Source organism: Puntigrus tetrazona, chromosome 20 (assembly GCF_018831695.1).
Source record: "Puntigrus tetrazona isolate hp1 chromosome 20, ASM1883169v1, whole genome shotgun sequence".
Taxonomy (NCBI): domain Eukaryota; kingdom Metazoa; phylum Chordata; class Actinopteri; order Cypriniformes; family Cyprinidae; genus Puntigrus; species Puntigrus tetrazona.
In genome coordinates, this window is record NC_056718.1 from 24,730,116 (window position 1) to 24,745,115 (window position 15,000).

At 34.4% G+C, this 15,000-nt stretch overlaps 1 protein-coding gene across 1 annotated transcript in view; it reads left to right on the plus strand.

Moving 5' to 3' along the window:
• Nucleotides 1-3,033: 3,033 nt before the first annotated feature.
• dusp10 (dual specificity phosphatase 10) overlaps nt 3,034-15,000 on the plus strand; it is a 17,089-nt gene continuing 5,122 nt past the window's right edge. The window contains exons 1-2 of the mRNA XM_043219897.1: nt 3,034-3,213; nt 4,953-5,755. Coding sequence (XP_043075832.1) covers nt 5,020-5,755 — 736 coding nt within the window. The 5' untranslated portion in view covers nt 3,034-3,213; nt 4,953-5,019. The remainder of the gene's footprint in view (nt 3,214-4,952; nt 5,756-15,000) is intronic.

The window sequence follows — 15,000 nt, forward strand, 5'->3', positions numbered from 1 at the left end:
TATATGTATATATATATATATATATATATATATATATATATATATTAGATTTAATTGACTGCACTAAATATTCTGAAAATATTTTTTTAAATAACTTGGCTAATCATAGTTTCAATTCAGATTTTATTAATTTTTTTTTTTTTTCAGCTATGCAATATGAAATATACGCTGTACTTAGTTTTTGTTTTTGAACTCCGCGTGATTTCTGCTCAGAGCAGACGAAAGGCGTCCTGACGGCAGACAGATGGCTGTGATCACGGCGGGGTCTGGAGAGGGTGTTGACGGCGTCTCCGTCACGTGCAGCAGCTTTTCTGTGGCTCATCACCATCTGAACAACACTTATGCTGAGCAAGATGTTCACGGGCTCTGAATCATGAAGAAGAAATACTCAGAGATCTCAGAGGAGGCGGCTTCAGTCGACTCTTACACACACACACACACACACACACACACACACACACACATATATATATATATATATATATATATATATATATATATATATATATATATATATATATATATATATATATATATATATGTCCAAAAGTTTTTGTGGTTGGAGGGAGAGAAAAAACACGTCTAGGTCACGTTTTGCCAAAATAAATAATGTCTTTACATTTGGAAAAATGTTTTGTTCAAATTTATATTTTTTCACCGTTTCACTACAAATGCAACTTTTGTGGTCCGACTAGTGTTTTTAAAAACATAAAAAAATACAAATAAATAATGCAATGTGTAGATCGGCGTAAATTATATTAAAATGCTATAAAATGTTTTACCGATAATGTGACGTATGCAAAATATGTCTGGAAAAACAAAAAAAAATATCTTTATTGCATGATAATAGTAAGCATCAGCGTCAAATACATACTTTTTAATTTAGTGAATCTGAATTGAAACTATGATTAGCCAAGTTATTTAAAAAATATTTTCAGAATATTTAGTGTAGTCAATTAAATCTAATATATATATATACACATACATATATATTTTTTAAAATTTATATGTATATATAAACTCATTCATATTTTTATTTATATACACACGTATTTTTATAATATATATATTTTTAAATAGTTATAATGACCCTAAAGATTACGTTTTCACAATAAACGCTTGCGTGATGTCTTTCAAAATCACACGCAATTACAAATTAAGGTAATAATGTAAAGCGTCGTGAAATAAATAGCGCTTGTTTTTTTGTGAATAATTCACGTTAGTGAGTGTGACGATACTTCACTGTACTTTATTTAACATTCAGAAAATATTAAAAAAATATTCTGGACTTTTGACGAGCCTTGTGCACGCGTTTGCATATTTAAATATTATTATTATCATTATTTTAATTAATATTTAACAATATTTAACACTGCACTGCTTTTAAACGACGCTGAATCGCACGCAAACGACTGCGTTTCAGTAACTAAAGTCTAATTGGGTTTAATGAAACGAGTTCTGTGACAAAACAGGGCCCGGGCAAAACACCTCTGCGAAACAGGAAGTGGTTGTTCGTTTCCTGTTCTGCAGGCCCCTAAATATCACACCGCATGACGTCGGTTTTTCCGCTGCCACACACACACACACACACACACACACACACACACACACACACACACGCGCGCGTCTAAATATAATTGTATGCTTATACCGGGGCAATAAAACGAGCCCGGTGTTTTCAGACGAGGCGTGCGTTAGGAGAAGCCGTTTGCGCCGTCCACTGCTCGCGAGATCACGAACAAATCTCGCGTGTTCACAGATTCATCACCGATGAATCGGTTGCACCACGAAGACGCGAGAGAATATTTGTGGCCCTTGAGTGAGAACACGAGCTCTTGTAGACCTCTGTCAGGGGCTTTATTGGGACTCATCACATGATAACCTTCGCTAATAAGTCATTTCATGTTCAGATATGAGTTGCTCGCATGAGTCACAGTTTCATGATATTTGAATGCGTTATATCATGCTAGTTACAGAACTTGTATGAACTGTAAATTATTACAGTTTTTACTAATATTGTCTTAGGACTATTTAGATTTTTGCCTTTAGGTTATTGAAGGACTCTTCAATATTTATTATTATTATTATTATTATTATTATTATTATTATTATTATTACTATTATATTTTGTCAATTAGTTTATATTTTAACAATTTTTATTATTTGTCTGGGGCTTTTTACACAAAATTCACACTGCACAAAGTTTTATCATGGTTTGTTTAATTTTTTTGTATCATTTAACATGCTTTATATTAAAAAAAGTCTTTATTTTTCTGCTTTTTTTATTGTATTTAATTATATATATATATATATATATATATATATATATATATATATATATATATATATATATATATATATATATATATATATATATATATATTATTTTTATTTTTTTAACAGTATAATTATTTTAATTTATTCCCGTTCTTTTTTTTTTTTTTTTTTTTTACTTTTTTGTGCATTTTTACACCAATATATTCTCTTATTTTAATTCTAATCTATTATACTTTTTTAATTCATTAATGCTTTAGTGCATTCACACTTGTCTTGTGTCTCTTTAAACCAGTTTCGCCCTCTTATGATTGGCTAATTTATATATATATATATTTTTATTTTATTTTGTTTTTTTTTAACACAGTAAAATTATTTATACCCGTTCAGTTTTCTTTTTCTTTTTTTTTTTTTTTTTTACTTCATTGTGCAATTTTATTTTCACGGCAATATAATTATTTTATATGAATTCCTTTAAATTCTTTATTCATTACTACTTTAGCGCATTCACACTTGTGTCCGGTCTCTCTTTTTTTTTATTATTATTTTTATCAATTATTCTTATTTCCGAGCACATTGCACTTATTGTAACTGATTCCCGTTCTTTTTTCTCCTCCGGCGCGTTCACACTCGCGTGCCGCGTCTTCAAACCGCTTTGAGCGAGCTCCCTCCTGATTGGCTCTCGATGACATCACCCTGCGCCTCCTCCCGTCTCGCGGCTCTCGCTCGGCGGCGCGGAGCCCCATTGGTTCGGGCGCGCGTCAGTCTGAAGTGATACTAGCGCGGAGCCGCTACAAACTCCAACTCCATCAGTGAAGAGAGAGCAAAGCGGGCGCGGGAGGAAAATGCTGCGGGTCTCCGGCGCCGGGACCGGCTGAGCGGCTCAGACCGATCGACACGCGGCGGGAGGAACGCGCTGCCGACAAACGCCGCTCGCACGTGAGTCTGAGGAGCGCGTCTCACTCTTTAGAGTAGTTTAGCAGCGGAGCGCCCTCACCCCGTGTAGACCTACAGGACGGGTTTCGCTCGATGCAGATGCAGATGCAAACTTGATTCCCGTGCATCCTGCGCCGCGCGAAGCAGCCCGTCTGTAAATCGCACGCATTGTCAGCGCGTGAAATAATAATAATGATGATGATGATGATGATGGTGATGATGATGATGATGTCTAGCCTCAGATGCAGAACCTTTCCATATTTTATTCCCAGCACGTCCACATGCCGTGTTCGGGAACGGGCTGCTGTGTGCTCTTTCGAGTTTAACGGGGTCAGCGGTTCGCTCCCGTGATGAGAGCCTGTAGGAATCGGTCCGAAACCACGTCGGTGTGAAAGTTCTCGTGGCACCGGCACGTTTTGCTGATTGAATATGGTTTATATTGGTTTCTGCGGGTTCCCCTAAACATGACTGTGAAGCCCCCGCGGGTTCAGCCCGGGCCTGTGTGAGAACACAGCCTTAAACATAAAGCTTCCGTCCATGAAGAACATCCCTGGGATCTTTATTCTTCTAAATGCTTCTTTAGCTTCGCGTTTCCCAACTCTGCTCCTGAACATTTTAAATGTTTCTCTCATCTGCTTCATTTTTTTAAATAATGTAAATGTTCTTTTATTACAAACAGGGCATTCCATATAATTAATTACTATTTTTTTAAATTAATACATTTTTTTATTGTAACTATTTTTTTATATATAAATCACTAAATATTTTAAGTATTTTATATATTTTTTTCAAACAGATTAAAATTATTTGCATTCCATCCCATCATCTGGTTGGATAATTTATACAGTATACTTAATTTTTTTATTACTATTTTATAACTATTAAATTTTGGTTTTATAGTTTAATTTAAGTTCATAAATGTAATTTTGTATATCATCTTATCTTATTTTTTAAAACTAAATGAGGTCTTGATATGAGGAAGCACCCAACAAAATTGATGTATTGCATTTATTTATTATTTATTATTTTTGATACTTTTGTCTCTAAAAGTCCTGTTTTCTTAAACCAGTTTCACTCTTACCACTAGCTAAAATATATAAAATATATATACAGTATATATATATATCTGTTTGTATTGTACTTTTTATGAATATTTTATTAAATAATTATTTTTATTTTAATAATTAACAATTAATAGTGTTATTTTATATTTTATTATTAACAGTATCATTTTTTCATTGCATTCACACGTGTCCCTTGACAACAGTTTCACCGTCTTCTGCGTTTCTGATATATAGTATATTATCTATTTGTATTTTATTTTTAACGATAAAAATAAGGCGTCAAGTTAATTTTGTTTATTATTATTTAAGTTTCTTTTCAAAATGCAAACTTTTTTAAAATAATAAATACATAAAATAATTATTATAAAATTAAAAGATTTTTTTAATTATTTGTAAATGTTCTAATTATTTTGAATTGATTAATTTGATTTATTTGCCACAATTTGAAAGTGTGCCTTATTAAAATGATTTAGAAATACATATTTTTATAAAAATACAAAATTAAATATTTCATAATTAAATAAATCATGTCATGATCTAATTTATTTTTACTTTATGAATCTATTACTTTTAAACACTTTTTTTTTTTTAAAGTGCACATGAGTTTTCTTCAGTGGCCTCCATGCAAAGCGTCCCTTCCTCTTTTAAATCCATCTCTGCTTCTGTCGTGTCTCCCAGCGATCAGCTTGCGGCCCGAGCGGACATCTGAGTTCTCCGTGGTGTGCCAGCCCTCTGTGGTCTCTCCATGCCTCCTTCTCCTCTCGACGACAGAATTGTGGTGGCGCTGCCAAGGCCTATACGACCTCAGGAACTCCGACTCCGCCTGGACACCAGCTACCTGGAAGCCACCGTGGGCACCGTCGGCCAGTCGACGGTCATCAGCAGCACCACCGTGGTGAAGATCCAGGCGTATATGCCCTCGTCCGGCGGCTCCACGCGCTCGCTGACGTGTGGATGCAGCAGTGCCAGCTGTTGCACGGTGAGCACCTACGAGAAGGACGGCCCGGTCAGCGCCAGCAGCCCCAACCTGAACTCCGGGCTGGGCTATGGCGTCCCGATGGAGGCCTACAGCGCTCCCAGCCTGACCTCGGGCGTGAGCCGGGGCGGCATGCGGGTCATCCACCCCAACGAGCTCGCCAAGAAGCTGACGCATTGCCCTCTGGGCCACCCGGTGGGGCCGGTGCCCGTCATCATCGACTGCCGGCCCTTCATGGAGTTTAACAAGAGCCACATCCGGGGAGCCGTGCACATCAACTGCTCGGACAAGATCAGCCGCCGCCGGCTCCAGCAGGGAAAGATCACCGTCCTGGACCTCATCTCCTGCCGTCAGAGCAAGGACTCCTTCAAGGGAATTTTTTCCAAAGAGCTGGTGGTGTACGACGAGAGCACGGTGGACCCGGGCCGCCTGACGCCGTCTCAGCCTCTGCACGTGCTTCTAGAGTCGCTGCGGAGGGAAGGGAAGGACCCCATCGTCCTTAAAGGTAGGCCTGCTTTTGGGAGAGGAGCTTTGGGGCCAACCATTAAATGCTTCTGAGAAAAAAAAGAGGCGTTTAAAAAAAAACGTTAGAAACGAAGGGTGTTTTTCTCACTTAAGAAATGTTTTGGGGTTTTTTAAATCTAAAGAACTATTTGTGCAATGGGAGAGATCCGTGGATGTTAAATGCTCCTCAAGGAATCAATCGAATGCTTTATCTTTAAACAGTTCTGAAAGTTTTTTTTTCCATTTTTTAATTCATTCATTCTCATTCATTTATTCCCCGAGTTAATAAGTTGAGTTTTATCATTTTTGAATCCATCCAGCCCGTCTCCGGGTCTGGCGATAGCTCTTTTAGCGTAGCTTAGCATAGATCATTGAATCCGATTGGACCGTTAGCATCGCGTTTAAAAATGACCGAAGAGTTTTGATATTTTTGCTATTTGATAACTTGACTTTTCTGTAGCTATGTTGTGTACTAGGCTGAGGGAAAATAAAAAAAGTGATTATCTAGGCCGATATGACTTAGAGCTGTGCTCCCATTTCTGCGTAATAACGAGGGAAGTTTGCTGCCGAACCATGGCCTAGAAAATCGCCACTTTTCATTTTCCGCTGGTCTTAGTACACGATCTAACTATAGAAAAGCCAAGTTTTAATTAGGAAAGATATTGAAACTCTTTGGTCATTTTGGAACGCGATGCTAACGGTCTAATCGGATTCAATGATCTATGCTAAGCTACGCTAAAAGCGCTGTCGCCAGACCAGGACATCGGCTGAATGGATTCCAAAACAGCGAAACTCAACTTATTAACTCATGGGGAGTTGGAGAATGAGCCTATTCCCAGAAAATGTGGAGTGTTCCTTTAAGGAATCGCTTTTCCTTTTAACATTTACATCCTGGAGCCAAAGTATTCAAAGATAAAACAGACTCTCAAAAGAATGTTGAGTGCACCGTGCAAGGTTCTGAGTTTTTTTTAAAGAAATAGTTTTTTTTTTTAAATCGGAAAAATTCTGTGGACGTTCTTTAAGGCTCTTTTCTATTTTTTTGTAATATTTACAGTCCAGGGGGCGAAAATTCTAAAAAAAAAAAAATTAATTCTAAAAAGAATGTTCAGTACACACTATTTAAATCAAACATTCCAAAATGTTTATTTAAGACAAGATTTTTTATTTTTTTTTTTAAATTTGAAGAATCTTTTGTGGAATGGAAAGTAACAGTTAAAGGTTCTAAAGGAATCAGTTGAATGCTTTTTATGTAACACTTAGAGTCCTGAAGCTCAAAATCTAAATAGGATGTAACAGGTTTTAAAATAAAGGCTCCACAAAGCTTTTCACATACTGTGTTTTTATTTAAAAGGAAAACAAAAAAATGATGAATCTTAAGTTCCATGGATGTTAAAGGTTCTCCACGGAACCATCAATGCAACCAAGAACCTATATTTTTATCAGTGCAAGTGCATTTCATGAAAAATCAGTTATCAGTACTTATTTAGATTTAAAACCAGTCTCAATTTTACTCATAAATGATAAAGTAGGCAGAAACTAGCCTCTTGTTTTGAGTCCTCCGTCCTAACCTTTTAATCTCGCCAACAGTCATTTCAGTCTTGCAGAAATAGAACTAGCCGAATTATTCATTTCTAGAAATGACTAGATGTGCGACGCCCACTTTTTTGTTTCGCCAGCGTATGAAGTTGATCCGAATTACTTCTCGAACATCTTGAAAGATGAAGCCACGCTCTGAGACGTGAATCTGCTCGGAGTTTTTGTTTTCACCTTCTGAAGCTAGTCGTGTAATCCTGGCCTTTCTCGGTGTGTGTCACGCGGTACAAAAACAAGTTTTGGTTCGAATTGAAATAGCTTGCTAGCTACTTTTTTTTTTTGAGTCAACTAAAACATTTTAGTTGTCATTCACGTTAACATTAGGGACCATGTTTACATGCTAACAATATATTTCTGCCTCATTGACCAAAATTCACTTTGGAATGCAGTCGGATTGAACTTTTAAGTAAAAGTGTTGCGTTAATCTCATTAACTGGTTTATGTGGCTTGATATCTACCCATATACCTATATATATATATATATATATATATATATATATATATGTATATATATATATATATATATATATGTATATGTGTATATATATATTGGATGATGCATTAAAAGTAACTAAGTAACAAGCTGTTTTTGGATGATAACGGTAACATGGAAAAATGATTAGTGCTAGTTACTGCAAAAGGCACTGTTGTTACTTGAACTAGTTAGTAGTAGCTAGTTATCTTAGGACTTTTATCTTAGGACTTTTATTTTAGGCGTTTAAAATCTGATGATGCTCACAAATGTTTCTTGAGCAGCAAATCAGCATAATAGAATGATTGGCCTTGTGGCACATGGGAATAATTCAGCATTGCTTCATAAAAATTAAATTCATTTTACATTGCATTACAATAGAAAACAGCTATTTTGAACCGAAATATATTTTAGTGGTTTTTAATCACATAAATACGGCCCCGGTGAGCAGATGAGACTCGTGAGGCCTTGCTTCATTTGTAATAAATTGATTTAGAGCGTGTACGGTATTGTGTTACGTCTCGGGGTTGTTGACTCACGCTCCTCTCAGCTGAGCTCTCGCTGCGACGGCCATGTGTCCGGGCTCCTGCGGCCCCTGGCAGCAGCTGACCGTGAAGAGCCGGCTCTATTCTCGCCCCGCTCGAGTCTGTTGCCATCTTTGCCTTGTTTGGCCGGCGCGGAGAGTCGAGGGACGAGGGCAGAGCGCGTCTGTCAGCTGACGTCCCCAGCGTACATCACACAGCTGAATAAATGCTCTTTCCATTGATGCTTGGTTTGTTAGGATGGGACACTCCTTGACGGAGATGCAACTGTTTGAAAAAGTGGAGTCTCGGAGTGCAAAAAACCTAAACGTTGAGAAAATGTCCTTTAAAGTTGTCCGAATGAAGTTCCTAACAATGCATATTACTAATCGAAAATTACGTTTTCGTGTATTTATGGTAGGATGTTTACTAAATATCTTCATGGAACGTTAATATGAATGCTTAATATCCTAGTGATTTTCGGCTTAAAAGAAAAATGGATCGTTTTGACCCATGCAATGCGTTTTTTGGCTATTGCTGCAAATATACCTGCCGCTTTTTTTAATTTAAGTGTAGCTAGAATAAATAGTTTGCAACCACTTACCTTACAATGTTTTGCAGTCGGGCTGCTCCTTTAGGAGTGCAGACAGTAAGGTTTTGGAGCGGAGCACACACTAGGACTCTGTTCCAAATCCTAGTGCGCTGCCTTGCTGTCTGTCCAGCTCTAACACAGCAGTCTGAGATGGAATCTCATAATTGGTTTGGAATGCTCTTCATAGGCTACAACATGAACATGTGGGTTATGCATATACTAATTTGTGGAAACCTCACTCACTATTGATTTCTGTCAGCATGCCGTAAAGCTGTTGGTACAGTACCTAACTTATAGATACAGTCCGGGTCAGGATTATTGGTAAATATTTTACAATTTACTTTTTTTTTTTGTTGTTGTTGTTGTTTTTTTTACTTTGTTTAAACTATTTTTTACTGAAATACTTTTCATAAAAAAATATATATATATATATATATATATATATATATTTTTAAATGTATTATTATTATTATTATTATTAGTTTTTAACTTAAATTAAGTTTAAACTTAGTTTTTTACTTAAATACTTTTCATAAAAAAATACAAAAAGAAAAAAAAATATATATATATATTTAAAAACAAATATATATATATATATATATATATATATATATATATATATATATATATATATATATATATATATATATATATATATATATATATATATATATATATATTATATTATTATTATTATTAAAAATCGGACTTTAACTTTATATTATGCACATGTAATTTAGGCATAAATAAATAAATTATAAATAAATCTGCCAAAAGTGTAAATATTATATTATATGATAATATATTATAATGTCCATAATGTCATAGTAAAAATATAGTGATTATACTTTTTATTATTACTATGATTATTATTATTATAATTTTGACATTATTGCATATATTTGCATATATAAATGCATATATTATACAATTTATTATTATTATTATTATTATTATTATTATTATTATTATTATTATTATATTACAATTAATGATGTTTTAATTAATTAATTAATTAATTATTAAATGGAATTCATATTATACAATTATACAAATACTTCTAATACCTTCTAATACCCAATAATATATCATATAGTGACATTATATTATAATTCATAATGTTTTCATTATTATGGACATTACTGATCATAAAAATGAAATGGATTATGTAACATTTTAAAATCGTACGATATCGGTACATAATTGATTATGTCTAATAATATATAATGTTGCATTGTATTGTAATCATGTAATAAAATGGTCTGTTTTTAATACTGAATGAATCCCTGTTTCTCTTGAATGAATTGCTTCAGTAAGCCTGCAACGCTTTCTGGGATTGTTTTCTCCGGGAAGGGTATATGAGATGCTAATCAGACTTCTCTGTCATTCTCATGCGCTGTGTGTGTGTGTGTGTGTGTGTGTGTGTGTGTTAGCGAGCGTATCGTGGCTCAGAATGCTTGCAGACAAAAGCTGTGTCTCTGAATCTGAATTGTCCTCAGTCTCATGGAGCTCGGCGGGAAAGGCCACGCATTTAATAATCCCTCCATCGATCAGGAGGATCTCGCAAATTTGCGCATGAGCTCTCGATCTTTTACAAACGGAGAACAACCCTGCTGTTTCTGAGGATTCGACGTTGGCCGGTTTGTGAGCGGCAGGCTCGGGGAACATCTGAGACACCAAATGTCGCTTGTGTAACGCCGCACCGTATTCATGCAGACATTTGGCGCTGCTGACTTTAACTATTGCTTTTTGAGATTAAAGGAATTAGTCACCAAGAAGTAAGAATTTGATGAAAATGCACACACCCTCGGTGCATCAAAGACGTAGACGGGTAGACGTAGCATCAGCGTCTCATCGATGCACTGCGGTGAATGGGTGCCGTCAGAATGAGAGTTGATAAAAACCGCTCCAGTCCATCAAAAGGCACAATTGAACATTAAAGCATTTAATACCGTAATAGCGCTTCCTCCGGTGAAAACGTCCATGAAGCCACAGATCTGATCCGTGCAGATTTCTCTCCTGATTCAGACCAGGACATGAGATGGATTACGAATACGTCCTAATGCTTGATTAGCTTGGTCTTTTCCGGCCGCTGGACCGGCGTGCTTTGGATTATTGTGGCGTTTTTATCACCTGTTTGGACTCTTACCCTGACGGCACCCATTCACCGCAGAGCATCCATCGACCAGACGCCTTTCTCGCTTTGAAAGAAGCAGTAGCTTTTTTTGTGATTGACTTTTTATTCAGATTTCTTTTAGACAAAATGCGCACTCTGCTTTGCTGCACGCTAACGTAGTACACACGTGCACTCGTAAAATCATATTTCGAGCTGGCCTCATGGCATAAACGCACCATAGCGCACTTTTTAGCAAAACGTGAAATACAGTACATATCACTGCGGTTTCACCAAGAAATGAACGCTCAGAGGAAGTAAAACCCTTTATTCCTTTTCACACAAGTTTCGATTAACAAAGCGTCATTTCGCACAATTGCGTGAAACAATATTAATATGCTGGGACGTTTGAAAACCGGTGCCTTTGAAGGTTATCACGACGCGTATCCAGCTTCATATCTGTGGCTTTTCACAGAGAGGTTCAATCCAGTGCGACTGCAGTTCATCAAAACGGTTCAAATCCGCGTAAAGGAAGCGGAAATGACACGGTCGCATCAACAAATGAGTTTTTATATCAGCTTTGCGTTCGACGACGCCATCGGGTAGCTTCGGGCTTGGATTTCCGACGTGCCAGAGCATTAAATTCTACAGATATTTCGGTTCTGAATCGCCGCAGTACGTGTTTATATCAGTTAAATAAAAATGTGCCAGGGCTCACATATTGAACCGGCGTTTTAGCGCCGCTCGGTGGACGCTTCTCTTTGAAACCGTACCAAAACATCCAGTAAGGTACATAAAAGCAGCGTTGCACTAAAAGAGCAAAGAGATACAATGTAATATTTCTACATGTAGTTGCCAAAGCCTTGATAATGAAGATATTTCATTAAAAAGATGTATAAAACAAGCGCAGTGACGTCAGTAATATCGGCAGGAAAAAGCAGGTACTTCATCCCGATCAGGCAAAGCTGAAAACAGCAGCTTTTCAGAGAAACCGCTCTTTTGGAAAGATCGAACGAGCGAGGTGCTTTCCGGCGCGCGAGCCGAACGACGCCAGGTTTCCTCTTCAGCTGCGAGCGAGAGGCAGGTGAACAGGTGCCGCAGGTTTCCCGTTTGACTAACTGAACTTTAACGGACTGTCGCTCATCTGTCCGGTCAGACGGGTGAAATATTTATCATTAGGGTGCTTGCTTGTTTGCTGATGCTCGTTCTTCGGCGTCGGTGTTTGCTCGAGGCCTCGGGTGTTTATAGACGTTCAACAGACCCTTCTCTGTGAACACGTACGAGCACTCGGAACATCGTTTGGAAAACGGAGATTATGAAAAATAGGAAGTTACTGCACTAAATATAATTTAGAGCACCTAATATAATGCCGTATTTAATATCGTGTTATTATTTAATTATTGCGGTAACCCTTTACAATAGGTTTTATTGGTTAACTCCAGGAAGGAATAAAACATGCAGCATTTATTATTCATAGTTCATTTGCTAATGCATTATTAAGATCACAAGTTGTGTTTGTTAATGCGCTAATAATAATGCACTAATGCACTAACTAAACACGGATAAAAAAACAACAACTGTATTTTCGATAACTAGCATTAGCAAAGGTGTAACGTTAACTAAGCATTAACAAAAATATAAATGTGTATATATATAAATATTGACAACTTACCATTATAACTTCAGATGTAAATTAGATGTAAATTATGGACATTATTTTTTATTATACGACTAATTATATTTATATTTTATGCAGTACGCAATTTAAATTTTATATTATTTATATTATGTTGTTTTTTTTACATCGTATAGCAATATAATAACTTTTTAAATTATGAATATTCTATTATAAAATGGAATATAATATGTTTTTTTTATTTAGTAATATTTTAATTGCAATTTTGTTCTAAACAGAACATCATTAATATCCTACTTAATATGCTTATATTTTATTTTAAGTCTTAATAATTAATGCTTTAATCAGATTTTTTTTGAATAAAAGTATCCAATAAATGCCTTAATATAAATGAGAGCTGTGGAGATTATAAAATGAGAATTGATTTATAAAATTCCCATTTTATAATCTCCACAACTCACATTTATGACATATTATGATTGCTAATAATATATTTTTTTATTAATACCTAATATAAGAATTTATAATAATATGTATTATAGTAATAGGGCATTTTATATTATATTGTAATATTATAAATATTTAGTTTTATAATTATTAGATTATAAAATGGAAATGGAGATTAGATTATATAATAACATAAAACATTATTATACAAAATTGTAATACTTAATATAGTTATATGTTGTGTTGTATTATATAGTAATAAAACGTTATAATTAATAATCATATAATTCATTATATTATTAAATACATATATAAATATATATATATATATATATATATATATATATATATATATATATATATATATATATATATAATCTTTTTATTTATTTATTTATTTTTTTATTAATTTATTTTTTTTGTAGTGAATTTGTGACCTAGTAAAGTATGTGATAAGCTCTGACTGATCTCTGGAGATATTATTAATCATCCGGCATGCAAATAAGACAGATCTGTAACGCGATCTGGAAATGATTCAACCTGAAATGCAAATTACATGCAAATCCTTCGGTGTGTTTGTCACCTGACCTCAAAAACAGGACGAACGAGAAAAAAAACGAGCAAACAACAGCCTGGACCAATTATAATGTATACGGTTGCCGTGTGAATTAAAAACACATTGCAAACAAAAAAGTTTCTTTAAACCATTATTATATGTGAGCCTGAAGCAACAGCTTTTATGCTAAAAATCACTGTCCCGTGGAGATATTTAGTAAATCTGCCATAAATATATTAAAACTTATAATATGCGTGGCTGAGAAGTTCAAGACGAGCGGTTAGTTTTTCTAATGGTTGTATCTGAGCCAAAATATTGTCCTATCCTAACGAACCGAGCTTTTTCATTCAGCTCTCAGATGATGCATAAACCTCCATTTTATATGATATGACCTTTGTGACCGGTGGTGCATAAAGGGTTCCTTCCTTCCTGAATAAAGTCGCTATTTTGGTTGACTTTCCATGCAAAAATATCCTTATATTGTCAATTATATTCTATTTAAAAATAGGAAGTTATTGCACTACATATAATTTAGAGCACCTAATATAATGCTGTGTTATTATTGAATTATTGCGGGAACACTTTACAATAGGTTTTATTGGTTAACTCCAGTTAACGTGAACTAGGAAGGAATAAAACATACAGCATTTATTATTCATAGTTCATTTACTAATGCATTATTAAGATCACAAGTTGTGTTTGTTAATGCACTGACACGAATATTAAAAACGAACCGCATTTTCAAAAACTAGCATTAGCAAAGGTGTAACGTTAACTAAGCATTAACAAAAAAAAAAAAAAAAAATATATATATATATATATATATATATATATATATATATATATATATATATATATATATATATATATATTATACAACTTACTTACCATTATAACTTAATAAATTAGATGTAAATTATGGACATTTATTTTTATTATACGACTAATTATATTTATATTTTATACAGTACGCAATTTAAATGTTATATTATTTATATTATGTTGTTTTTTACATCGTATAGCAATATAATAACTTTTTAAATTATGAATATTCTATTATAAAATGTAATAATATAATGTTTTTTTTATTTAGTAATATTTTAATTGCAATTTTGTTCTAAACAGAACATCCTTAATATCCTACTCAATATGTTTATATTTTATTTTAAGTCATAATAATTAATGCTTTAATCAAATTTTTTTTTTTTGAATAAAAGTATCCAATACATCCAATAAATGTGAGCTGTGCAGATTATAAAATGGGAATTGATTATAAAATTGTTTTGGTTTACAAAAATATCCTCGTAGCTTCGTAG